At 48.5% G+C, this 27329-nt stretch overlaps 1 protein-coding gene across 1 annotated transcript; it reads right to left on the reverse strand.

Annotated features, from left to right (window-relative positions):
• Positions 1-18: 18 nt before the first annotated feature.
• LOC109971812 (nidogen-1-like) lies at positions 19-25612 on the reverse strand. The gene is made up of 19 exons (XM_020620297.1): positions 25421-25612; positions 16449-16751; positions 15807-16036; positions 14463-15328; positions 14203-14343; positions 13765-14016; positions 13446-13646; positions 13129-13362; positions 11358-11498; positions 10563-10691; positions 8936-9079; positions 7653-7781; positions 6150-6389; positions 5161-5333; positions 4382-4508; positions 2798-2969; positions 813-970; positions 584-707; positions 19-401 (listed from the first exon to the last, which is right to left on the reverse strand). Exons 1-19 carry the CDS (start codon positions 25610-25612, stop codon positions 233-235), a joined length of 4125 nt encoding a protein of 1374 aa, XP_020475953.1. The 3' UTR covers positions 19-232.
• Positions 25613-27329: the final 1717 nt, after the last annotated feature.

Below are 27329 nucleotides of genomic sequence, written 5' to 3' on the forward strand. Positions count from 1 at the left end.
CCGCAACTCTAGTTTGGGTAGATATTTGTTTTGGTTCTGATGGATGATCAGTCTGTGTGCGTACAGAGCTGGATGTGCTGGCCTAGCTCAGCATAAAGACTGGAAGCTGCCAGCCTGACTTAGCCTGGCTTAGCCTGGCTTAGCCTGGCTTCATCCAGAGGTCGGCATCACCTCTTTTTCTCACATGGTCACATGAGAAAGTAGCATAACGACGTGCATCAGTGCATCCTGGCTAAATATCTGGTTCTGGAACTTGTTGTCCGTTGACCAGACGGACTGGAGTTGTACCTTGAGGACAGTGCGTGGATGTTGTGGTGATGCCGTACAGCCGTGAGCGTTTCTGTGGCAGAAACTCTTCTGTCTCTCTCTCCGAGTGACGGTCGACGGCGACCACCGCCTCCCTGGGAAATAACCACAGAATGAATCATGCAAACCTTTCAGAGCGAGCTTTGACCGATGCTGCTGTTAAAACAGGTTATAAGATGTTTCTGGTCAAAGTGCAGCCATACGGTTTAAACTGGACCTGTGGCTGATGGCTTTCTAACTGCTGGTGCAGCTATAGACCATGTGTGTCGGCCTGTACCTCCTCCAGTCGGTGTAGTAGAGGGTCCTTCCAAAGGAGACGAGAGCGAACGGATACTGGATCCCGTCAACGATCTGTCTCCTCAGCCGGCGGTGGGGATCCATGCACTCCACCTTACGAGTACCTGCAGACCAGCATGCATCAGTCAGTCATCACCCAGGGATACCCGGCTCATACACTAACTCTGAAGGGGTGGCGCCAGGATCACTTCCTGTCAGGTGTGACTCGCCTGCATCGGCCCAGCACAGCTGCTGGCTGTCGGGGTCAAAGGTCAGCCCATTGGGAAGCCCCAGGTCGTCCTTCACCAGGATAGTCCGCTCTGTCCCGTCCATGAAGGACATCTCAATTTTAGGCCCGTCTCTGTTCCAGTCTGCCCAATACAGCTGCCTAAACCAACAGGATCAAACCAGTTACAGCAAAATACCACTTCTACTGGTCACATGTAGGCTGGCGGGGACAGAAGGGGACTGTTAACACCTGCTGAGCCAGGTTTAGTGCATTCAGTGCATCTCAAAAAGCTTAAACATTAAAGGTCCAATAAAAATCACTTTGTCTAAAAGTGCTCAGCTAAAAAAGTCGTCAAACATCTTGCTCAGGCCAAATGGTTCAACACATTCAGTTTACAGTGCGGTGACAAGAAGAATTAAACTGGAAACAACAAGTGTTTGTAAATAAACGATTGGATTTATTAAAAAAGCTGCCGAGTGACTTTCTGTGGCAGGTTCTGCTGAAGGCCCCATCATATCAGCTGGTTCTGCAGCTGTTGGTGTCCTTTCACTGCTGTGGCTGATCTCAACTCAGTAAACTGAATTCATTTGTGGCCAAACAAAACAAGACATTTAAGGGTGTGAGCCTTGATGACGACACTCAGTGATGTTTACACTGCAGAGAGTCAGTTTCACATCAGTGTCAGATAAAATGTATGAACAGCTCAAGAGTGAAGGGCCACAAGAACCCAGGAGGTGGACGCAGACACTCGAGCAGCCTCTCATCACTGCCCGTTGTACAGTTCAGGGCTCAGATCCAGCTGTGAGTGTCCGTATCCACAGCTGGCTTCCCTGAGGTCCCTTCTCCCCCAAGTTCCCACACTTATATCCATCCACATGCTATATTGGTCTGAAATCAATTATTACGCTCACAGAGCACATCTGTACTCCCACTGCATGAAACTCTGGTCTGATCAAGACTCCACAGAGCTGTGAGCCATCCGGACAGTACATGTACTCACCGGTACTCCTCCTTCAGTACTCGGACAGTACATGTACTCATCGGTACTCCTCATGTTACTGTTAATGTCATGTTTTTACCTAAACAGGAAACCAGCTGCTGTGTCTCACATCTGTTCAGCAGCCTCCTTGTTTCCAAATTCAAACTTGTGTTATTTTGCTACGGACAGTCGACTACGCTGACGCCCTCCACTGACGCACTGACGCACGCTACAGACACACTGACGCACGCTACAGACACACTGACGCACGCTACAGGCACACACCCCAGTGACTTACTGGTTTGAGCGTCTGAACGATGCTCGTTCCCGCTTTACGAGTCTGTTTAAATGTCGTGTTTTTGTTTAGGGAAACGTAGTTTTATTGCACTTCCACATAAAACAGCACCCCATATAAACAAAAACAAAATACTACCACTGAGGTACTCACTAGTACTACGTATCATACTGTATTATTTCTATGTCACTCCAGTTAACAGTAGCTCCACCTTCACCGGCAGCAGCATTAATGAAGGCATCATAGACGTTAACGTGGGCCCTTCTGCAGGATGACGACTTCTTAAATTGTGGTATTTGCTAGTACTTTTGTACTTCACTGACATTTTGAATGCAGGACTTTTACTTGTAACAGAGTATTTGTACACTGTGGTACTGCTACTTATACTGAGTACCTTCCATCACTGTACAAACAAACAAACCATTCAGCACAAATAAGAAAAGTTTCCAATAATCAAAGACGGAGTAATAAATATCCAGATTCGTCTGGAATCGGTATCAGACACTTATTCAGCAGCGGGACACAGCAGGTTGAAGTACTACTACCAAGCTAATAGAGACTAATACTACTGTTGGGAAGCTAACGAGCTAAGTATTAGCTTGTTGCCCTAATGACCCCGCGGAGTCGACAGACCTACACCGTGTGCCGCGCTGACCACCGCTCCTCCTCCAGTCAACAGGAACCAGTCTGTGTTGAAACACGGGTCACTCACCCGTATGCTGGGTTGGTGACGATGGGCCGAGGGTTGACCAGGTCCGTGTCAAACAGGACTCTGCGCTGGCTGCCGTCCAGTTTAGAAACCTCCACGGTGTCTCGCATGGAGTCGGTCCAGAAGAGGAGACGGGCCACGTGGTCGATGGCGATGCCTTCAGGACTCTGCAGCTCTGGGCACACAAGGTTCAGACACAGAACACACCTGTCAGGAGAGGGACGGCAGACCACGCTGCCTCAGACGCTGGTGACCGGGTCCAGGATTGAACCCGTGACATTTACATCTGTAAAGCTGCGTTTCAGTCTTACAAGTGTAACACAGTCAGTGTGTCATTTCATCAGTGTACTCCTGAGAGAAGCAGCTGATACCGACTGTACCCGCTGGGTACCGAGTACAGGTATATCTAAACAACTAAACTAAACCCTGTGACAGTGTTGGAACTGGCCCGGCCTGTGCACGCAGACGTGATTGTTGTGAGGCGTGAGCGTCGTTCTGCTCGGTTCCATTCAGTTCGTCTTGTCCATTCCGTTTGCTGGCGTCATGATTCAATACACAGTTAAAATCCATTCTTGATTCAGTAACAACAAAGAGGCACATTGTACCCCGGACAACAGCCCCTCTCTCTGCAGAACCCCGCTGTGGACCCAGTGCAGCAGTGGGTCAGTCTGCTGGTCCCGGGTCACTGCTCTACTAACATTAGCCTGGAAGTGATGGGGTACAAGTGGTTCACTAAATGACCCACCTTTGTCTTGCAGAGCTCGATCTGAAATCATTAAATGCCTTTTTACAGGATGATCTGCTGTGGAGCGTTAAAGCCACCAAAACCACATTCAGAAGGCTTGTCAGGATCTGAGTGAGCACGCACGGATTTTTGAAGCCTGAACCACAATCCCGATCATGGATCATGAGCGTTAAAGCCACCAAAACCACATTCGGAAGGGTTGTCAGGATCTGAGGGAGCACGCACTTATTTTTGAAGCCTGAACCACAATCCTGATCATGGATCATCTGATCATACTGGTTGAGAGAATACCACTAGAACCAGAAAGGAGCTGAACACAGACACTGTAAATAATTTGACTAACTCAAAACCTGATCGTTTCTAAACAGCTCCAATGTGATAGAGGTCATTTAGTGTGAACCCAGTTTGAGGTGTGAAGCCTCCACACAGCGACTAAGACAGTGCTTTGCCTTTAATGTCTGTCGGTCCTGGAGCAGCCTGTTCGTCTGAGCCACACAGCTCCACTGCTGTTCAGAAGCAGCAGGAGTCGGGCCGTGACCGACATCTCTGGATATTGCCAACAAAGATCACCTGGGATGTTGTCATGTGACAATTGCCAGGTGAGGCTCTGCGACTCGCTTCAGATTAGCAGCACGAGTCAGACACAGTCTTATCTTCTGTTTTGTGGAGGACTGACTACTTCCTGCAGTGGGACTAAACGCTGGCGTTGGATCCAACGGTCAGCGGCTGGTAGGACAGGAACTCCTGTGGAGACTAGGCTTAGTGACAAGCCGACCGTTCCAGGTCCACTAAACACAGCTGGGCTGCTGCTTGTTTACAGGGAGCTGATGTTCCTACTGTACCTGTAGTGACGACCGGGATGACGTCTCCTTCGCTCAGACTGGCCTTGCTGATCGCCGGCCCCGTGATGTCAGTCCAGTAAACCGTCCTCTCCACACAGTCGTAGGCCACAGCGATTGCCACCCGGTCCTGACAGAAAACACAAGGAGAGACAGACGCCTTCATTCATCTGGAGACGTTGACAAAGAGTCTTTTGTGCGACGTGGCAGACGGACAGCTTTGTGTTCAGCTGCAGTGCATCAGCTGTGAACTTCACAAACGGAAGAAGAGAGTTGTGATGTGTGTTGAAGAACAACCAGAGGATTGATTCAGAGCAACGAGGAATGCTCCGAAGCGGTTGAACCGAATTAATTAGGAACAGTGACGCTGTATGTTCTCCAGCACCCAGGACCGAACGTCGCCACCACAGAAACCCGCCGCTCGTTTAGGACTTGGCTGCACTTCATGATCATTCTTGTCTTTGTGTTTCCAGATCTGAGTATCTACCCTGAGCCAATCCCAACAGAAAAGACGACACAACTGCTACATCAAACCAGGGCTTCTTACGTTTCACACTATAAGAGCCTTTTAACGCCACACAGGATGTAATTTATTACCAGTTTCACAGCCATACTGCCGCCACGCTGAGTCCTAAATCTAAAGAAGATTTCTGTAGGAAGGACCTCAACCTAAAACCTGGTGACTGTGGTCGTCATGGTGTTTGCACGCCAGCTGCTGCCTCTTTATGTGCGACTGTTTCCAACACTGTTGTGTGTGTGTGTGATGATGTGCTAGGCCTTACAGGGATGTGCAGCAGAGCTTTGGCCTCCTCCTTCTTTATGTTGTATCCATCCAGAGGAACGTGTTCAATCTTCCCGCTCTGAGCGAACAGCAGGTACGTCCCCGAAGTGACGGGGAGAAGGCCGGGCCGTGGCGTGGGACCCACCGGAGCAGGGGTCACTGTGTGATCGATGCCTGTGGAGGAGGACAGTCACACTGCTGTTGGTTTGTGTGTGTGCAGGTTCCACTTCAGTGACAATGAACATCTTGACTAACACTGTAACTCAGAGACGGGATGCAGTGGAAACTTCCCGCTCACACCAGACTCTGCAGCGCCTGATGGTTTTTAAACTTCCATCAGCAGACTACCAGTACAGTGAACATGCATGTTCCTTCGCCATGGATACCACAGCGAGACAGGAGACAGCCCAGGTGCTTCTGTTTCCTGAGTGATTTTTGCCATGAACTTCTGTTAAAAGCCACAGAACTAAAAACAATGTTTAAGTGGAGAGTCCAAACTTCACAAAGATGCCAAATAATGTATGTCAGAGAGAATCTGAGGTAAAATGGTTCGTAGACATCTACAAATAGTTTCTGCAGCATTTGGACTGATTGAAGAGTTGGAGCGTGTTTATCACATGGCGGTCAGGATTATATAAATTGTATAAAGTATTTCAGATAATACTCCCCAAGTCTGTTCTTAATTAGTCTTGTGCTTTTTAATGGAGGAGACAGCAGCAGCAGCACAAGCTGATTGTGTCTGATCAGTACGGAAGCCCACTGGCACCAAATGGTCCTGTATCTACATATATAAGGACTCTCAGTTTTGAGAAAGTATCTCGTTATTTAGAGATAAAAGATCTTTTTTTTCCAAATCGGCTTCAATATCTGCAAAAGACTAGAAATGAATTTCTGTCCAGCTCTACTTCTGTCGGTACTGCCTGATCATCTCAGGGTTAATGCGACCATTTGAATGAGTTTCACAGTGTTTGGCAGAAGCAGCCGACTCACACAGAGGAGTGTGTCCCGGTCTGGTCCGGGTGTTGGGGATCTCCTGGCCGCTGGCGTCCACACACCAGCACTGTCCGATGCCGGCGTGGCACTGCGTGGGCTCGTAGGCCCCATGTTCATCACACTGAGGGACGTAGTGACCGACGGCCGGCCGAGGACGGAAAAAGAAGAGGTCTGAGCCGGGGGAGGTGGCAGCCAGGGCGCTCTCTCTGTGGCGCTCACATTGGGTCTTCTCACGCTCTGAGGACACAAAATAACAGTGAGACCTCGACACAATCCAGATGCTGTGTCAGAAATATGGAGATCTCTGCTGCTAAACATCTGTTTAGACTCTGGCCTTGATTTGACTTTCAGACACAGACATAAGTAAAATCCAGGTGCACCTCAGGATGTAGAGGAGTATCCCTGCCTTCATCTCCTCATCACCAGCAGTCTACAGCTACACCAGACAGACTCATACAGCAACAAATTTAACTTGTGTCAAATATTAATGTGAAAAGTCAGAATGTTTGATTTAGATGAGTTAAAGTCTCTGTTAGTCTGCATTTTGTTCCAACAAGCCCAAAGTATTTTTATTTAATTTGCTATTTTCCTGCTCGTGAACAGACAGACTCTGTGGCAGCGGCAGACAAACGTCTGAGCCGCGGAGAGAACCACAGATTAAAGACGAGCAGGAGACTCTTCATCTCTGTGGTCGTATCCATGAGCCACAGTGACGTGAAAGAGCCTCACACTCTTATCTTCAAGGGTTTCTATCTACAAGACAAGCCACAAACCAGACATAACAGCCCTGCACAGCAGGCAGCGGTGTGTCCTCACAGCAGCATGTTGACAGACAAACCACAAAGAGCAAGAAGACCCTGAGAGAGGGGCCCAGATAAGAGGAAGTGGAGCTGCTCACAGTCAGAGCCGCTGTGACAAGCTGAATGAATGCTGCTTTCAGAGGCCATAGAAAGGATGGAAAGATGTTGGTGGAGAACAGTGACGCTGTAATTAGCTCCCAGCTGCTGACACCTGGAACCAGAGAGGGCGTCTGCAGCTTTGGGTCGACGCCACAACAACAACAGCAGCAAAGCAGGCAGAGGAAAAGTCAGATGTCTGCTGTCAGCAAATCAGGTGTCTCACACCTCCGACCTACTGGTTAAAAGCCTCAGGGTCACGTCAGACGCCGCTGTCTGACGTGACCCTGAGCTGCAATATCAAGTGTCTGTCAAGTCGAATCTGTTTACACTTGTCTCCAATATCCTTCACCTCGTCTCTCAACAGGGTTTATCCTCAGCAGAGTTTACACAGCTTCGCTTCGTCTCTGAAACATGACACCACCTCCGGTCTGAGCGAGCTGCCGCCTCCTCATCTGAAACTGGAATCCCTAAACATTTCCTCCCTCAGTCAGGAGGCAGCAGAAAGGGCCCCACTGCTGTTTGACTTGTTTTAACCCATTCACTATCGGTCTTAACACATCTACCACCCAGATAGTTTGAGCAGGACTACAGGTGTACCTACCTGAAGACGCAGGGCTGCAATGGAAGCCATCACCATGGAAACCAGGGCGGCACTGGCAGGTGTAGGATCCCTGTGTGTTGAGGCAGAAGGCGTCACGGTGGCATCGACCCTGCTGACACTCATCTACGTCTGAACAGGCAGAAAGAAACTAAGGTGAGGACAAACAGGCAGTGACACCATTTCTGGAGCTAATGTAGGATGCAGTACCTCAAGTGGCCACTAGATGCTAACCCCACAGAAATCCACTCAAAATGTCCCTGTAAACAAACGGCTCCAAACTGTTGCTCTGTGCAGCGTGAGGAGCTGGCGGAGCAGCGTAGGTCAGAGACCAGCGACTGTCCACAGTGAGGCTGTTCTCAGCCTGTGGAGCCGGTTGTTGGAAACGATCTCCCATGTTTCCTGAGGAGGAGACCTGGCCCCCAGTGCAGCGGTGTGGCTCACTGGGGGGGTTAATAACTCAGCCACTTTATAAATTTTCACTGACGTGTATCCCAGAGGGGATTTTAGCGCCACCCTCAGGACAAGCTTTACATTTACGCTCCACTACCAGTGAGGCTTTGTGAGCACAGATTGTTCTTGTGTATGAATGTTCAGATTCCCCACAGCTGAGCTGGTGAAATCACAACAGAGTCGATGAGGAGGAGGAGGAAGATGTATAGTTAAGAGACGAGCTGCACAGCTGTAAGGCAGGGTCTGCATTTCCTGCCCCGGGCCCCAGAGCCGCCTCATGTTTCACATGGAAACTCTTCTTCTGACGCTGCTGAGAGGATTCTTCCTGTCTGTGCTCTGTCATATGCCAGAATTATGACTAAATTAATTTGATATGTTTGTACAAACACTTTCCAGTTTCCAGTTATTACACTTCATATTGATTTAATGTTGCCCCTGTGTGTTTCCATGCTGTAGCTTCCCTGCTGGTCCTGCTGTCCACAACACGTCGTTCCTCCGCTGTCCTCCCTGATGTTTCTTACATGATTCTGCACCGAAGCTTCTTCCTCACCCACTCTAAGAATTGATGTTGTCTTATTTTGTAGTGATTATAAAGCTCCTGAGGCAAATTTGCAACACCTCCATTCTCCAAAATGCTTTACTGTCATCAGAGGAAAGATGTTGCAGACAGTTCTCATGTTGCATCGGTTCAGCCGCGTCACACACTGCAGTGACCTTCAGCACAGACTGATGGTGACTAATATGTAGCAGCTACTGACGCGAGTCACACCGCTGCCCAAGGTCTGCAGACACAAACACACCCGCAGCTGATAAAGTCAACTCTGAAAACTCACCCCGACACACCCGACCGTCTCCCTCAAACCCCGGCAGACAGGAGCAGAAGTAGGCCGAGCCTCCGGTGTAGCTGCACAGCGCTCTCTCAGGAACGTCACAGTCATGGGTTCCTCTGTGGCAGTGATCCACTGGTCGGTCCTCGTCTGCAGGCCCAGACAGAAAACACGTTAGCACCTGTGCACAGACACACAGGCCCAGTGTGGTTGACGGCAATGACTCAAAACCTGCACTGGAGCGGAGTTAACCCCTCAGCAGATGCCAGCCATTTCTAATGAACCCAAAATAAACGGGACTGTTCGTCTGCTCTGGCTGCAGTCATAACCCCGGTGTCCTCCGAAAGCTCCTTTCATAACAATAACACAGAATCGTTGGAAGAGATACTGAGCCAAAGATACAGAGACACAAACATGCAAGTTTCTTTTTTTTGGCATAAAATAGAAAACATGAGACCTGCAGCAGAAGCTTGTGTGTGGAAACACAACAGAACCACAAGTCTGAACTACTTCTGTGTTTTTGTTAATGCCAGTACAAGGAGCTTTCTGCCTTGTTTAGAAGAATAAACAGAATCAAGACCCAGAAACACACCTGATGCTTCACATCAAGAGTCTTTCAGCAGAGAACCAGCAGGAGGCTTTTATTGTGAAGCAGCTGGAGGACATGTAGTGTTTGTTAACATGGTAGTCCACTGTCAGTGATGCCAGGATCTCTGTGAGGCTGCACTGGGGCACAGTGCTGCTTTGAGCTACATGCTAACAGTCGTGCTAACTGTTTGCCATACTGTATTCAGCATCTTAGCTTATTATGTTAGCGTGCTAACCTCAGCATCCAGCTGTGGCTGATGGGGACATCAGTTTTGTAGGTACTTGGTCATAAACCAAATTAAAATGTTGACCCCACGATAAACAGAGGACCAGTAAAGTTCAAAGGACTTATCCTCTGAGGACCATGAGTCTTGGTACAGCATTTGATGACAAGTTGAGATATTTCAGCTTGGACCAAAGCGGTGGCCAACTGGCCAACGCTGGCTGAAACGGGTCAACACGAGGTGTGGACGTGGATATTTGGCGTGATATTAAAGAGAAACAGCACAAGTGAAGTGATGAACATCATCATCTGCAGCTCTCTGCTGTGCTGTGGACATGTGGACATCGCTCTGTGTGGACATCGCTCTGTGCTGTGGACATCGCTCTGTGGACATGTGGACATCGCTCTGTGCAGTTAGTGCCAGTGAGAAGAGGTCAGGGCAGCACAATATCTTAGACGACAGTTAAAGCCTTCACTGAACAGCGGCGGCTGTTACAACCGGTAGTTTATGAGAAATTTAAGGCACTTTTTACACAGATTATGTTGAGTAACCTCGACTGCATGGTCATGACCGATCCCTTCACACAGACTCTTCCTCATAAACAACTCAGTTCTGGTGCAGGTCTGTGTTTTAGTCACATCTTCTCACCACAAAGAACTTCAGTGTGAAACGTCCCATTCACAGTCGAACAAAACCTTTTTTATTTATGTCTCTTGGCAGCTTTTAGAGCATCTGCATGCACAACAAAGGACTCTCCAAACAGGGGCTACACACTCCACCCACACAGCTGTCAACACACACACACACAAAGATAAACGCACCTATGCAGGTCCTTCCATCGCTGGCGAACACGAAGCCCATGGAGCACTCACAACGGAACGTTCCAGGCTGATTACTGCAGACGGCGTTGGCTTCACAGACCTGAGGGGTCTCCCTGCACTCGTCGATATCTGCCAGTAACACACCAACATGGGGGTGAATCACAGTTAGAGGCAGTTTCTCCCTAAACCCCAGTGACAAGTGTGGAGGCCAGGAGTAAAGCTCACTGCGATCAGCTGATCTGTGTCTGCTGGATGTGACAGTTTGTATAGTATTCATCCAGGGGCGGGTGTAGAAACCGGGGAACAGTTTTTAGGATGGGGGGCGCGTTTCAGAAATGGGTTAAAAATGTAGTCTGTAATAATATGGACATATAGCTGCTGGGTGAAACCCTCATGTCCCACAGCCAAGTGAGGAGACACGACCCCTGGACACGACCCCCGCCCCTCACACATCGGAGCAGCTGTGTCGCTGTGGTGGTTCTGGCTCTTTATGGCTGATCTGAGCCTCTGTGGTCGTGTCAGGAATGTTAGCAGTCCCTTCATACAGATGTTCTGACCCGGGGGCCCGTTCTGTAATCCACCCATTGAACAAACAACCAACACCTATCAGCACTTTATTTTTATTTTTCTGTTTTATTCCCAGTAAGTAGTTTGTAACTTTGTTCTGAAAGCTGCTGAAGAATTCAAGTCAAACATGTTCCACATGAATTCACACAGTTTCTGTGCGTGAGCGTGTGCAGGGTGTGTTACCGTGGCAGTAGAGTTTTCTGTGCGTGAGCGTGTGCAGGGTGTTACCATGGCAGTAGAGCCCGTCTCCAGTGAAACCAGCAGCGCATTCACAGGTGAACTGGAGGCCTTCACCTGGTCTGCACATGGCGTTGGTGTCACAGCGGTGCTGACCGGTGAAACACGGGTTCTGCTCTTGCTCTGGAGCGCCTGTCGGGAAAAAGAGAGACGCTCACAAAGTCTGCCAAGCTGCACGCCATGGAGTCTGATGCATTTCAAGACTTTTCAGTGTTGCTGCTGTACATCCTCCACTTTTTATAAACTAAAAACTCATCTATTTTAAGCCAAGCTGTGAACGTACTGCAGCAGCCATGTTGACGTGTTGCCTGTTCATGAGTACAGGACGACCCACTGGAATAACCTGAGCTTCCCCGACGTCCAGACGCATAATCACTGTATCCAGAGGACACGCCGACAAACCTCACTTGTCTTTTAATTGTCCCAGATTCCCACAGTCCCGGGGTGACGTCTCTAGCAGCACTGTATCGCTTGTTTAACCCACAGTAAACCCAGACATTCAGGTGAACTCAAAGAGAACACAGCACATCCTCACCGTGGAGAAGCTGGGACCGGATCAGCTTGAGAAGCGTCTCAAAGCGTCTCTTATCAAGTTGTTATCGACCAGTCAGTCAAAAACAAAAAAGAATCAGCAACTGTTTCAATAACTACATTTCAATCAAAACAGCCAGAAGCTGAGAAGGTGACAATACCAGCTTTTCATTTCTTACGCTGCAGCAAACGGACGATTTTTGGACTTTTGGTAGAAACAAACAAGACACCTGATGACATCACGTTGTGCCGTAGGACACGGTGGCGGCCATTTTTCACTGTTCTGATGTTTTACAGAACAGACTCATCAAGAATATAATCATTAGATTAGCCAATAATGACATGATCAATAGTTGCAGTCCTAGCTAATCAGCTGTCTGAGAGGAGAGTAGCACGACTTGACAGACGGAGACCATGTAGGCGGCGTCTTCTTGTCTTCCCATCATGCAGCTGACTGTTGCAGCTCATCGTCACAGGAAACACGACCCAGATGTTCCACTTTGTGCCAACAAACCTCAGCTGAGTCCTGTTTGCTTGATTAACTCTGAACCTTTGAACGTCCCCTCTACACCCTAACCCTCCTCTTTATTTAAACCAAAGGTCCTCCTGATGCCCCCCCCTCTCCTCCCTGCTGCGGACTGAAGGCTGGTATCTCGTTGATGTCACCCCCCGCCAACACTCTCACAGCCTTTCACACTGCAGCTGAGGAAACACAGCCGGGGGCAGGATGCCGTTTGTCTTCCTCTGATGTTCTACAAACACCGCTGAGGCACTAAAACCGCTGGAGCTGTTTTCTTGGTAATAACACCCATGTCTTTACTCTGACTGTCCCTGACAGACGGCCAGGAGACGTCTCTTCTGGGAGGACATCACCAGCTCCACGTGACCAGTGTGCACTGTGCTGACCTGTGACTGTATAACTTCACATACAAAGTGAAGAGAAAACAGGGAGAAATACAAACGACCTGCTGACGAATGACCGTTTGACGCTCAGTAACTTAAACAACCAGAACCGATGAATCAAGGGGAAAATGAGGAGACCTTTTCTTGCACTTCGGACTTGCACCCCTCATAAACATGACCTGATATCTCAGAACGGTAGGAAATGTGTATTATCTCTATATAGCATCACATCTGTAATGGCTTTTCTTTATCTATCCGAACTACAAGTCAGGTTTTATCTGTACTTTTGTATAATCTTCTGCAGGTCTACGGTGGCGTCAGGACTCACTGTGGACAGAGCCGATTTTGTTGCTCATGGCGTAGCGGATCAGGCTGTTTTCGGCATCGAACATCACAAATATCTGGTCCACGCTGAGCTGCTGGGCGGATGGCGCCGCCCTGGTGGCCTCATCATATGGGCAGCTCTCGAAGGTGATGGTCTGACGCCAGTGGTAGCTTCTGGTCTGCACCGTCCCGTCATGGGAGGTGATGGTGTAGTTGCGGTTGGAGGAAGAAGTGATCACTGACAGAAGGAAAACAAATTCCTCAGCACAGCAGATTTTCACTTAAAGCCCTTTATTAGTTTTAGTTGTTAATTCTCCTTACAGTTTGTGTTGTACTGGTATATCTCCTTGTACAGGTTGATCTGGACAGACGACCCTAGCGGGACGGCAGGCAGACGGCCCTCCAGCTCAGTGCTCACCACCAGGTGGTCGTGTTCATCGATTCCTTGAAACTGCTGTCTGATGCTCAGACGCTCGTTCCCGGGCTGAAAGACAACCTCGGCCTGCCGGGAAAACACACCGCCTGCATGGACACAAACACAAGTGTCTCAACAGAGTCCTGCAGCATTTAAGAAAATACAAGACAAGCAACAAAAGTCCTTTACACAGAGCTCTACACAGCAGCCAAACTATCTCCTCACCGATGAGCCTGAAGCCGTTCTGGTAGCCGGGCTGCTCCAGGGCGAAGGCCCAGCCGATGACTCCCCCCAGCGAGGACAGAGGCTGCAGGGAGGGACCCATGCTTTTGGGGATGTTGCTGATGGCCACGTAGGCCCGTCCGTCATTGGCCACCACGTACGAATGCAAGTCGCTGTTCCCAAGCTCCACAGGTGTAGCCGAGTTCCCCACAAACACTCGACTATTTACCTTTCCATTCATCCTCTGTGGTTTGCCTGGAAACCAACAAACATTTGATTATTACAGCAGAAGTTCAGTAGTTCGACTTAAGGATCAGGGCCAGCGACAGAGCATCAGGCGTTCTATGGAAAAAAAAAAGCTCATTTCTGGGATGGGTGCAGTTTTATGTTTGAGAACACAATCTCACCCTGCAAAGGTTTAACGCTGAAAATATTTCCCACCTTCTGCAACACAGTCCTTGCCGTTGCCATAGAAACCAGGCCTACAGTGGCAGCAGTACCCGTTGCTGTAATCCCGGCAGTCAGCGAAAGGTGAGCATTTGTGCCTGTTGTTGGCACATGTTTCCAAATCGTACGTAAATACTGTGAAAACAGCCACAGAATGTATCAGTCAACTCTGCTTCAGTGAAAATAAGATTTAAGAAATTTCACAGAAGCTTAGGAGGGTAGTGGGTGTTGAGGTTTGAGCTGAAATGATTTACCATTCACACCCAGATCTTCATCTTCATCCACTACGAAAATCTGGGGCTGCTGGGACCGGGAATGTGGTGGCACTGAATTGACTGGTTCAGAGACAGTGTAGTGTGGTTGGACTGGTTCAGGGTCAGGGTAACTCGGCTCGACTGGAAGGCGTCTAGGTTCACTGGGTTCAGGGTCGGTGTATCTTGGTTGCACAGGCTCTGAGGTCGGCTGTCTGGTTTCAGTTTGATCGGGGTATCCAGGCTCAGACAGATCAGGATATGTCGGCTCAGTTACATCGGTGGATGTCGGCTCAGGTACATCGGCGGATGTCGGCTCAGGTACATCGGCGGATGTCGGCTCAGATGGACCGGGGTGTCCCAGTTCAGGCAGATCAAGGTATGTTGGATCTGGTTCATCTGGGTACATTGGTTCAGTCATTTCAGAGCTGGGGTGTGTTGGTGTGACAGTCTCAAATTCAGTGTAATTTGACTCAAACGGTTCTTCATAATCCAGCTCTTCAGTCTTTGGTTCGATGAACCTTGGTGTGACAGTTTCAGCTTCTGGGTATCTGGGAAGGTACTCAGTGGGAGTCTCAGTTGAAAACGCCTCCTTTCCTTCTAGTACTGGTGCTTCAGTCGTCATCGTTGACTGGGTTTCGTAGGTTGACAAGTCTACTTCTTGTCCTTCATCGGGATGCCTTGGCAACATGGTCATGGCATATGACAGAGCACAGACAGGAAGTTCAGTAGTTTCCTCCTCCTCAGGAAGTTCAGTAGTTTCCTCCTCCTCCTCCTCAGGAAGGCTAGGGACCTGACCGGGTGTGATGGTGTCCAGTGAGTCACTGATCTCGTACACCCAAACTCCTTTCCGTCCTGAGTTTGTCTTTCTGGAAATAGGAAAGAAGAAAAATCTGTCACATTTTTAACATTTTAAAACTGTTAAACTGTCCAAGCTGTGTGGAGCTGCAACAAAACATTTGCTGGTTCAAACTATCTCCTGGAGAAGATGGACCTCATCAGGTTTGAAAGAGATTTCAAGTTAATTTTCTACAACTAATTGCAAAAGTACCACTTTTGGAACTACTGGTTTTTCCTTATGTAAACACATCTCCTCCAAAGTTTAACTTGATATTTGCATTAAATCTTCACTAGCTCCAACGACCACCGTTCATTAGTGAGGTATTCTGTTACTACACTGGCTCTCTGCATGCAAAGCTGCTCCACAGCACTGAACATACTGCAGATTGTCAGTGTGTATCAAACTGTCAAATGCTGTGATATGTGAATCACTGAAGTGTGTCTTCTATTTTCAGTTTCAGTACAAAATAAGCCACCAGTTGTCAAACAGTGACATCAGATTCATACTCAGTAAGTTCCCTGACGGAGGTCCCGTTATCGGTGGTGATGCGGAAGTATGTGCCCTGTTGTGTGCCCCAGAACCAGTGCTGCACAAGGCCTTCATTGAAGCCGGCCTCCAGGAGCGTACTATCTCCCCCCAGGGATGTGGAGACAAACTGCAGGCCGTCTCTGGGGTACAAGAGGATGGCGCAGGAGGACGACACCATGGAGGCAAGAACCAGTTGGAAGGTGTTTCTCTACAAGAAGAAAGGAGATGTCAGCAGACATTCTCTGTTAGTCTGCGGGGAAACAGTTCTGCTGAATTTCTGTCCTTGCTCATAGTTGTTTGCCATGATGCTGCAGGATCCGAGCAGCGCTGATAACATAGAAATTCCAGACCAGAATCAGATCGATACACTGCTCCAAAACACAGACAAAGCAGAAGGTACAAACACTGTACAGGTCTTGAATCAGTTTTGTTCACTTGTTTTTCTGGAGGCTTTTCTATAAGACTGTGTTGGATCTAAATCCAGCTGACTCCTCCTATACTGCTGCTGATAACGCTGATGTATCTGTCAGGTTCTTGTGCCAAAGTAAAACCACAGGCCTGAGATATAAAACCACCCCCACCCCAAAACAGCTTCTTAAAACTCCAGCACGGTCCCGCACCTTTGTGTCCAGGCCGTCCCCTTGTCCAGAAGTCCCATGGGCAGCCATGTTCTCCCAGGTGATGACGAGGGCGCTGTTGGGCTCCATTCCTTCGTCTCTGGGGAAGGCCTGTCTGATGTGCATGGCAGCTCGACTCAGGATACCCGGGCTGCTGTCCTGCCTGAAGTAGACCTTCCCCTGTCCGTCACTGTTGTCCAGGTCTCCCAGCAGGGCAGCGATCATTTTGAAACTGGTGGGCATCTTCCCCAGGTACTCCTTCTCAGCTGGAGGGTTGACCATGGCCACAAATCCATTTGTGTTAATCTGGAACAACAGGATGTTATGGTTTGTTAGTGAAGGGTCTCTGTGTGTTACTCAACAAACTACGGCATCATTCCTGTGGCCTGTGCATGTTAATAACAAAGTTCATCTCCACCAGACCTGTCGCTACGTTCAAATCGAAAGCTGGGACCCTCAATTTCATTGAGCAGGCACAGCTATTAACATAAAGCAAGGATATCAGAAAACGGCAAACGAGCATCCTGGCGGCCTGGTCAGAGCCCAGACTCAAACCCTACAGAAAATCTGTGGACTGGCCTGGAGTCTGCAGACCGCCAGCCGTCACCACCCAGTTCGACTGAGCTTGAACAGTTCTGTAAGGAGGACGAAGTGTCCCAACGCTGCTTGGTCCATGTGAGCAAGGTCGGTAGAGAAGTAGCTGAGTCCAGGCTGTGGCGTGTGTGTGTGTGTGTGTGTGTGTGTTTACATTTCAGGCTGAGAAACAACATAATGTGAATGTTTTGAAAGGGGGAGATTCTTTTCTATACCCAGTGTAAGTACCTAAAGTACTGCAGTGAGGCATCATTTTTAGGTACTTGTACCCAAGTATTTCCAATTCTACTACTTAGTGCTTCTACTCCACCACAGTTCAGTGAATACTGAACTCTCCAGTGCACTACATTTATCTGACAACTTTGATTTTACATACAAAATAGAACTTCAAACAAAACCTATGAAATATGACTCATTACTACAGAATAAAGGCCGTGTGTGTACTTATACACACAGCAGTGTTTGCAGTTTTTAGGCCTGCTCAGGTTGCAGAGATTTACACAGTGACACACCATGTGTTATCAGCGACAAGGCTGTGGGAGGACAAAGCCTTTCACTTTGTTATACAAGGTTGGACAGCCTGTGATACTGGTCAGGACAGTGCTCGTCCTCTGCCAGCACCCAGCGTGCCACAGTTCACCGGTTTCCTGCCAGGGACCACTAGGGCAGGTTACTGTTTCAGTGTCAGGGATGGACACCTTGGGCCATTGACCCGAGATCCTGGATGTCAAGGGGCTCCCCGGGGCTGGGGGTGTGTTTGAGAACATGATTCGCTGTAAAACGTTTTCACAGAGGCATTTCAAACAAACCCAGAGTTTCAGAGACTCTCCACATGACTGTGGACAGGGCCTCTGTTTACTGAGGCAGATCATTTGGCAGCTGGTCGTCACCAGGAATCATTTTTATAATCTAAACAAGTCTGTTGTCAAAGTAGAGAGACTTTACATCTGCTGTGAACAAAGGACAGAATGAACATCATCTCCACCCAGCGGAGGCTGAAGATGATCTTCGACTCAGGCCGTGAAGGCATCAGCAGCTCCAGACATAAACAGTGTATCTTACAGTCTGCACTCCTCAGCCTTATCTCAACATGTACATCAACCAGGCAGAGAGACGAAACAGCTGCTCCCCTCTGCACACAGATGGGCCTTCACCCGGTTAAACCTCCTCCTCGGCTTTAAGTCCTGTTTCCTCAAATAGGCGAGGACATGGATGAGGGGAGGGGGATGTGACTGACATCAGATTATTTGAACAAGAGTTCTTCTGCCTGTTCATATCGTACTGGAACAAGTGAGTCCGCTCTGAAGATGCCGTCAGGTCTCAAGAAGCAGCTCAACCTTTAAAACTTCCATGTTTCCATTAAAGGATCAGTTAACCCAGATCACCCAGGTGCATCTCAAAGTCTGGGCCAAAACATCTTCAAACTATCTGCATGACTAAGTGAGAGAGTAAGAGTTTGTGGTTCAGGGGATCCACAGCTTTACATTTGTCCTAGTGGGACTCAGCAGCTTCACAGCTGGACACAGTAGCGCTCTTTGCCACATCTGTACTATGTGGTTGCCAAGAATATGAAGAGGTAATATCACCAAGTCAGGCCTTCACATCTGAGGCAGCATGTCCGCACCACTTCACCAGATAAAAATATCTCGCAAATACACGTTCTGCTTGGGAACTTGACGATGAGCCACAACTGAGTTTAGAGAAAAAAAGAGCTCATTTTCATGTGTTTTGTCAGAAACCATAATGATTTTATAGACTAAAATACACTGCAGACCTCCAAAAGGCCATGCAGATGGGGAGAGGGGGCTTGTTGTTTCTGTGACATGCAGCCAGGGGACTGAAATTTTAATGTTGCTCACAAGAGACGGAATGTGACCGTGATCATCAACATGTACACGACACACGAGTCCGACTCATGCTGTAAATGTGCAGGATGAGTAGAAGCACATCCTGCTCCGTTCAATCTGTGGACGCCATGTTAACGGTCATGCCTCTGATACCAGGACGCCAGTGTCGGCGGTAAAATAACAGGAGCAGTGTTATGCTGGCTGTCTTTAGTTCCACGTAAAACGTGTGTTCTCTCAAAGGCAAAATGTCCGTTTACAAAAGCACCTGACTCACAGCTGCCCTGACTCATGGCGCCGCCTCCTGACAAACAGGTGTTTGAACGTCTTCACAGAGAGAAATGTCTCTGAGCAGAAGAGGAGCAGGTACATCATGAGCCTTTACAAGCAACCAGCAGCAAAGGTCAAAAGGTCAGAGGCTCAGAAAGAAGGAAACATCTGAGTGTGCGACGCTGCTGAAGAGACAGGAAGCCCCGAGTGAGGCTGTCTCACCTCAGTGCCTCTGTGAGCCTGCAGCATCACAGACCAGCCCTCAGGGCAGCTTTGGCCACCGTGGGCCTCCCTCCTCCCACAGACCTCCTCCAGAGAAATGCATGAATGACAGCAGCATGTGGGGGGAGGCTGGGGGTCTCCCAGCAGGTCTCTGACTGTGGGGGAGACGCCTGCAGAGATAAAGACACTCGAGCTTCATCTCAGAGCAAACAGCAGATCCTTTGTCTGAGCGGAACAAGCTAAGCGCTAATGACATTCCCAAGGCTTTCAGGGAGTGAACGGAAGACAGAGGATCATGTCAGGCTCAGGTGGGAGCCGCGCCTCTGTCCGCGCGGGGGGGGGAGCAGCAGCAGCAGCCACACATGCAAGTCATGTTGGATGCCACCGGCAGAGTCCTCACGGGGTTAAACCAACACTGATTCATTTTCCCGAAAATTTAGAAAAGTTGTCCATTTTCTGCTCGTGCAGATGGAGTACACGTCATGTCACGTGCACTTTGGACAGACACTAGAGCACATTAGACAAAGGAGACGAGCAGCTCCACAGGCTGAGAACGGCCGACACTTTGTACAGTGTCTGAAGGAAGACAGGCCTCTGATCTGTTCACACTGCACAGAATGAGGGGGAACCTGGGGGGGGGGGGTTCGTCCTAATAGCTGGTGGACAACAGTGGAGGTCTACGATGAGCTGGACCAGGGTCTGGACTCACACACATGACAGTGAGGACACCACGTTCACCGGGGCTGCTGGTTTCTGGACGGGGTTTGTGGGGAATAAGCCAGAAAATAACAGACTCAGGACTCCCAGCAGCCACTCGTCACCTCGGTGCTGACCACATGCTGGTGATACCTCCTGCTTTAAATGATCTGGTTCTACATGGGACCGCTCCTGTAGTGTCTGAGGACCTGTTCACATGCTGCTCAGTGGAGACTTGCCAGGACGTCGCTGACATCACACATGTCCGACCCCTGAGATCATCATATCAGTGTGGGAACGGCGGAGGGAGGGAATGCTCTGAGCGCTGCCATCTGATATCCGATGACAGATGTCTTGAATCTATACGTTCCAGATGTGCTACTCCACCAGGACGCTGTGCTTCCTGTTGAGGACCAGGCGTACAACTGGAAAACCTCTGCAGCAGCAAAAACTGGAGCCGAGCCAGATTTTATTTTACAGTCTGCACCGTTGTCAGTCCTGAGATCACTCACAGGGAAAGGAAAGCTTTAAGAGCGTCACTGTAGGACTGACAATTACTGAGCACAGGCAAACAGGGCGTCACTCAACACAGGGGGGCAGAGGGGTGGATAGAGGCACCTACAAGGGGGGGAGGGTCCTGAATGGACTCCAGACTCACATCGGCCAATCAGAGCCTCACTCAGTGGGAAACTCCAGCTGAGAGACAAACACCGACAGCTGAGCTTCTGCTCTGAAACGCCACATTATTACAAGCTTAATGCAATGTTTGAGTAAACACTGCTCAAACCCCCAGAGCTTTAAGTTGTAATGAGGAGCCCACAGCTCCCACAGACACCAGCCAGCTCAGGCTGGACTTTAGGTACGAGTGCTGCACATGGGTGGCACAGGTCGAAGCACGTTGGACGAATGAAGAATGAACCGGCTCTTGGAGGTTTCAACACGAAGCTCAGTTGTTGTTGAGTATCCAACCAAAATGTGTCCATAGCTCTGACTAGTGAGAGCTGGAATCAAACGTCTGGTCCAAATCTTCTGAGACGGTTTCAGGTTTATAATGTGCTGCTTTTACACTGAATTTTATTTAGACCTGAAACTGCATGTGCTCAGACTGAACCTTGGCTTATTCAGCTAAAACCGGGCTTCTGATTTATCAAAGTAACAATGAAGCAGTGTTACAGCACTGGAGCCCAAACTCGTATCAGATCAACTGTGTCTAAAGTGTCTCAGGAGAAATATAAGTACTGGACAAACAACAAACATCTCTGCCCGTGGGTAAAACCAAGAGCACATTAGGTCCGTACGTTTCCACAGCCCGGGGTGAACGACGTCTGTCCTCTGACAACCAGTCGGGCTACATGTCTGCCGGGGTGAACGACGTCTGTCCTCTGACAAGTCGGGCTACATGTCTGCTAAGAAATGAAAAGCTGAAACGCCACGGCAGCTGAAATGAACCATAAAGGCGAGCGGAGCGGGACCCTAATCGTGGCCCATTAGCTTCCTGTGGAGACGCCGAGGCACCTGAAGTTCACTGTTTTAATGGGAGGAGGGAGAACATACAGCGGACAGACTGATGCTGGGAAGAAAGAGACACTCTGGACGTGGCTGCATCAGGGCGTGATGGAGGCTCAGCGGCTTTTCTGAGCACGTCAGTCACACGGGAGTGAACAGAACATGTTACAGATGTTTGTGACATCACTGGTCTTTTCCTGTACACACATTTTGTTTCATCTGGTACTGGTTTTATCCCTAACTTGGCCAGCTGGTCCCCATTTCCACACTACATACTCATCCTCACTGTTTACTGTTTTTGAAGGACTACAGGAAACGACACTGATGAATGTGACTCACTCTGAATGACTTTTTGTTTCCCAAGATGTCCCCTAAGTTTCCTCCTCACTATTTGACCCTTGTGGGAACTTTCTGGCCACTTGTCTTCAGCAGAAACATCCAGAGCAGGACAGTTTAGCGCCTGGGACTAATTGTGTGTTGCAATAGCCGGATTTTATTTTGAGAGACTTTCAGGGAGAACACCGTGTTAAGAGAGACTACAGGAGGAAACGTGGGAAGCGGGGAGGCGTGAAAGTACGCCTGAGGAAGCGCCATCTTAACCGCATCCCTCTTCCCACTGTTATTATGGGGAATGCACAATCCCCTGAGAAACAAGGTGGATGAAATCCATATTCACCCAAAGGCGGACGCTGCTTCTGCCTCCAGTACCATCTTTGATGTAGTACAGAGGCTGCAGTTCCGGTAAGGTTGTACTATTCCAGAGACATGTTGCTACAGCTAAACTTGTACAGTTTAGCGCCTGGGACTAATTGTGTGTTGCAATTGCCGGATTTTATTTTGAGAAACTTTCAGGGAGAACACCGTGTTAAGAGAGACTACAGGAGGAAACGTGGGAAGCGGGGAGGCGTGAAAGTACGCCTGAGGAAGCGCCATCTTAACCGCATTCCTCTTCCCACTGTTATTATGGGGAATGCACAATCCCCTGAGAAACAAGGTGGATGAAATCCATATTCACCCAAAGGCGGACGCTGCTTCTGCCTCCAGTACCATCTTTGATGTAGTACAGAGGCTGCAGTCGATTTCACGGAGGCTCCAAATTTTATTCTCGGGGATTTTAACCATGTGTCTTTGAAAAGGACACTTAAAAACTTTTATCAGTATGTCTCCTGTCCAACTAGGCAGGGAAAGACACTGGACTTTTGTTATGGATCGATAGAGGGGGCTTATAAATCCCTTCCCCTCCCTCCCTTGGGCTCCTCTGATCATAACTGCAAGCAGCTATAAAAGAGCCTTTGTGCCTTTAAAAGGTGAAAAATTGTATAAATTCATGATTCAGCATCTTCTCTTTAAATGTTCTTTAAATTGCACTTATAGCAAGAGTGCCCAACGTTTTCCATCATAAAATGTTTTTCCCAAATGTCCTGCTTGTAATTGCTCGGTGCCCTCCTAGGTGGCTCCAGTCCCAGCTTGGAAATTGTATTTTAATTTAGTTTATACTATTTATCGGAGATCGGAGGTCCTGAGGCAGACTGAACATGTACTGGATCCTTTGCAGTTTGCATATAGGCCTCACAGAGGAGTGGAGGATGCCACAATTACTCTGCTCAATATGCTTTTTAGACATCTGGATCAAAGTGGGACACACGCCAGGCTTTTATTTGTGGATTTTTCTTCTGCTTTTAATACAATACAGCCTCACATTTTAATTGAAAGGCTTCTACAACAATTTGATTTGAGTAATAATCTGGTAGGTTGGATTTTGGATTTTTTAATCAACAGGACACAGAGAGTCAGGGTCAACGGCATATTATCTGACCAGAGAGGTTCTTCCACTGGTTCTCCTCAAGGGTGTGTGTTGTCACCTTTACTTTTTATTCTCTACACAAATATGTGTCAGAGTAGATGTGACAATAGAACTATTATAAAGTATGCTGATGACTCAGTTATTGTTGGTCTCCTCAGTGATGATGAAAGCAGCCATGGTTCAGTCATTGAGGAATAATATTTGATCAGTTTTACAAAATTTTAAGCCCAAACTGGTACATAGGTATCTGAACACCGTGCACACACTGAATCACATTAAACCAATGTACACTTAAGAATGTGCACTGTTTGAGAACAAAAGCAAAGTAATAAACTTCTTAAACTACATGTGGACACAATGTGCATGGGCGGAGCCAAGAATCTGATTGGCCAGCCCTGCCAGAGTGAAATATGATGCTTGTCAGTATTAACGAATGAAAAATGAAAACCAGTGACAAATTGTTGCCTTAATACAACTAACATTGTAAAGAAAAGCACTGTGTCATGATGGAACTACGAGTTTTATTTACATTTACATGCATTTCAAACGTGCCACCCCCGAGTCTGTGCCTCAGCCTGGCCCCCCAGTCCAAACCTTCCTAGATCCACCCCTGCTAATGCAGCACTGGCCTTAGTTTATATTCGACTTCAGAAGACGTGCGTTTAGTCCAGGAGTGGCCAGCTGGGCCGTGCTGCTCTTTGCCTAGCAGGTAGTCCAGCTTTGCTCAGACTAGATCACACTCACTTATTTACTTTAGCACTGAAACAACGAGTTCATTAGATGAAGTGACAACAAAACATATGATGAACTCTGAGCCACTGCTTGAATCACAAAAACAGTGAAACATGAGAGGAGGTGCCTTTTTGTTAAACACCATGGTAAACCTCATATCATGTAGTTCTGAACTGTTGGTCGAACAAAACCAGACGTCACCTTTGGTTCTGCAGAGCTGTGTTTTTAGACCAATCAGTCAAAAACATAAGCAAACAATTCATTGCAGCCCTTCCTTCCTTCTTGTTCCTCAAGAGAATACGTGATAAAAAGAGAAGCTGATGTGTTTTATCTGAGTTTTACACCGAGTGTGGACGCTCCAATCCAGATTAGCTGTCACATGACCTGAGGAATGCGTGATGAAAGGCTTATTATCTGAGCTGGCTCACATTCCTGCCTCTGTGCACGTATTTAGAGGATCCACCACCTCTGCCTGTGTGAAGCGACAGCAAACCTCCTCACACCAACATCTCACCACAGTTACAACAACCACAAAGCAGGCAGTCAGAGGCAGGAACCAGCTGCTCCGGCCTGGATCTGAAACCACAGCAGCAGCCGCACAGGAAACACCGTGGACTGTGGGTGTAGTTTGGAAATGTGTGAATTCACAGCAAAGGGCAAATCTGGCCAGCAGAAGACAAAAGGGGTCAGGACGAGCACATAATGTCACATGCACACTCAGAAGCCCTAAATGTGTCAAACACCCCTGAATCTATGGAACATAAGCATCAGCTCACTGCTCACTGATCCTAGTCCAAGAAGCCTGGTTCATCTGAGCCCAGTGGAGGTTTTGGGCTCAGCTTTCTCATTTCAGTTACTTAAACCCTGGGTTAGGACCTTCTGTCCTTCACTGTCACTTTTAGTTTAAAACGGATTCTTAAGTAAAACCCATTTTTTTCCGGTTTCACGCTAGGAAGCAGAAAACTATGGCGTCTAAACGTGTTTGTGATCCATATCCACTTATTTCACAGTTCTGAAACCGGACTTTGTCATTTAGTTTGGGATTCAAACTCATTTAGGTTTGTTTAGCTCTAGTTTTACTTCTGGGCCTTTGCCTTATCTAAATGTTTTTAACTTTGAACAAACAGCTCCCGTTGACCCGCAGGCGGTAAACCACGAACCGACCCGGGTGAGCTCTGTCCGTTAACGGGTCACCTCCGAAACCTTTACACCGAGCCTCAGCACTTTCTCGTCTTTAATGAATGAAAGTCATGGTTAAACCCCCCGTGTTGCCCACCAGTCCCATCACAGCCGGTGGCTGAACTCACATAAACTTTGTCGAAGGACGACTGCCGGGGGGGGGGCGGCGGGGGGGGGGAGCCGGAGCCGGGCTGCAGCTGCTGGTCTCCGGCTTCTTCTCCGAACTCAAACAGCTCCTCCAGCTCCAGAGCCCGGGTCCAGACGCTCAGGCTCAGCAAGCACGACCAGACCCACAACCAGCTCCGGGATCCGGGACTCATCTTTCACCCTGTTGCTCCGCAGACTCAGTCAGACCAGCGGTGCTCCCAGTGAAGAAAGCCGGGGAAGAGGTGGGTGCGACGGGCAACACGAGCAGGCGACACGGCGGCAGGCTGCGGAGGACTGAGGGAGAAGCGGGAGGGAGGGAGGGAGCAATGGAGTAGCAGCGTGGGTAACAGCCCGGGGGGAGTACTGACGATACAACATCCGCTCAATGATTTCAAAGTAAAAGTCTGCGTGCTCGCCTACTATCCAGTAACACACCGGAAGGGCGCACTGACTTATCTAAGTCAACAACTGGAAACCTGAAAGAAGCCAAAGAAATCTTCAGAAAGGTAAGTTTTTTCATACACACACATCCAAAGCATTATTCTTTCCATAGATCATATTCTAAATATTCTGAATAACAAACGTGCATCGACAGTTGTGATCTTTTGTCATCCCTGATGCTCACAGCAGCATCCAGATGCCATGTGCTCATCAGAAGAACATTTTTGTTTTTTGGGGTGACAGGACACCACAGCATGGGTCTCAGTGAAGGCAAACTTCGATGAGAACCGAGCCCTGTTGGTTTTTGACACTGGTGCGGGGGAAGCTCAGGCCTATTCCTCCGTACTGTTCCCACCATGTACAGCTTTCTCTTCAGCAGCTGGAGGCCAAGGAAGTAAGGGAGTTGTCACAGGTGATCGTTTTCCCCTGGAGACCTTCTGTCATGTCAAGGACAACTCGCATGCCCTGATGTGTTTCTGACTGCACACCAGCAGGTTTGCCAGTGTATACCTGCATGTTCCATGCATAGCTGGACCCGGCATCGCTTGCTGCCCATATTTTTATCCCATATTTCCCTGTTTTACTAGGGATGTGCTGTTTGAATGAACAGTGACCTCTGAAGGGGGCCAGGCGCTCATCCACAGTCACATTAGTGCCTGGATCATACATCGACCACAGGAGAGACGCCTGCTTGTCCCATATATCTCAAATGGGAGCAGGTTTGTCTCATGCACAGCGATCTTCTCTTGTGTCTTTATCATCAAATCGAATTACTCTTTGGGATTTTATGAAACATCTTGAGTGTCATGGTAGCACAGAAAATTGCCCAACCAAACTGGGCATGTTGTCTTCACAAAACATTTGGATTCCTGCCTACGTCTTGCACTGTGGTCTACACCTACTGCTCAAAGCTGCTCCAGCTTTCGCGTATTATTGCCCTGACTGTTTATACTGTAAGCACATTGGTCACCATTTGTTGATTTTAAACATGGTCTATAAATAAATTGACTTGATTAAACCTATTGACTTTTAGAAAGACCTACTGCCTAGATAATACATCTGGTGGTCATCCATAACTCCCTAAACTGTAGTTACCCTCTATAACACCTGGAGTCCCCGGGAAGTATTGTGAGGGTCATGTTCTTTGACTTCTCCAGTGCTTTCAACACAATCCAGCCGTCACTGCTGAGGGGGAAGTTGGAGGGGGCAGGTGACGACCAACACCTGTCTGCATGGACCATTAACTACCTCACAGACCTCAGTTTGTCAGGCTGTGTGACTGTGTGTCGGACATGGTGGTCTGCAGCATGGGGGCGCCCCAGGGGAGGGTGCTTTCCCCCTTTCTGTTCACCCTCTACACGTCGGACTTCAAGTACAACTCCCACCACTGTCACCTACAAAAGTTCTCTGATGAGGAGATGAGAGGGGTTGTTACTGACTTTGTGGAGT

Source organism: Monopterus albus, unplaced genomic scaffold (assembly GCF_001952655.1).
Source record: "Monopterus albus unplaced genomic scaffold, M_albus_1.0 scaffold235.1, whole genome shotgun sequence".
NCBI classification, from domain to species: domain Eukaryota; kingdom Metazoa; phylum Chordata; class Actinopteri; order Synbranchiformes; family Synbranchidae; genus Monopterus; species Monopterus albus.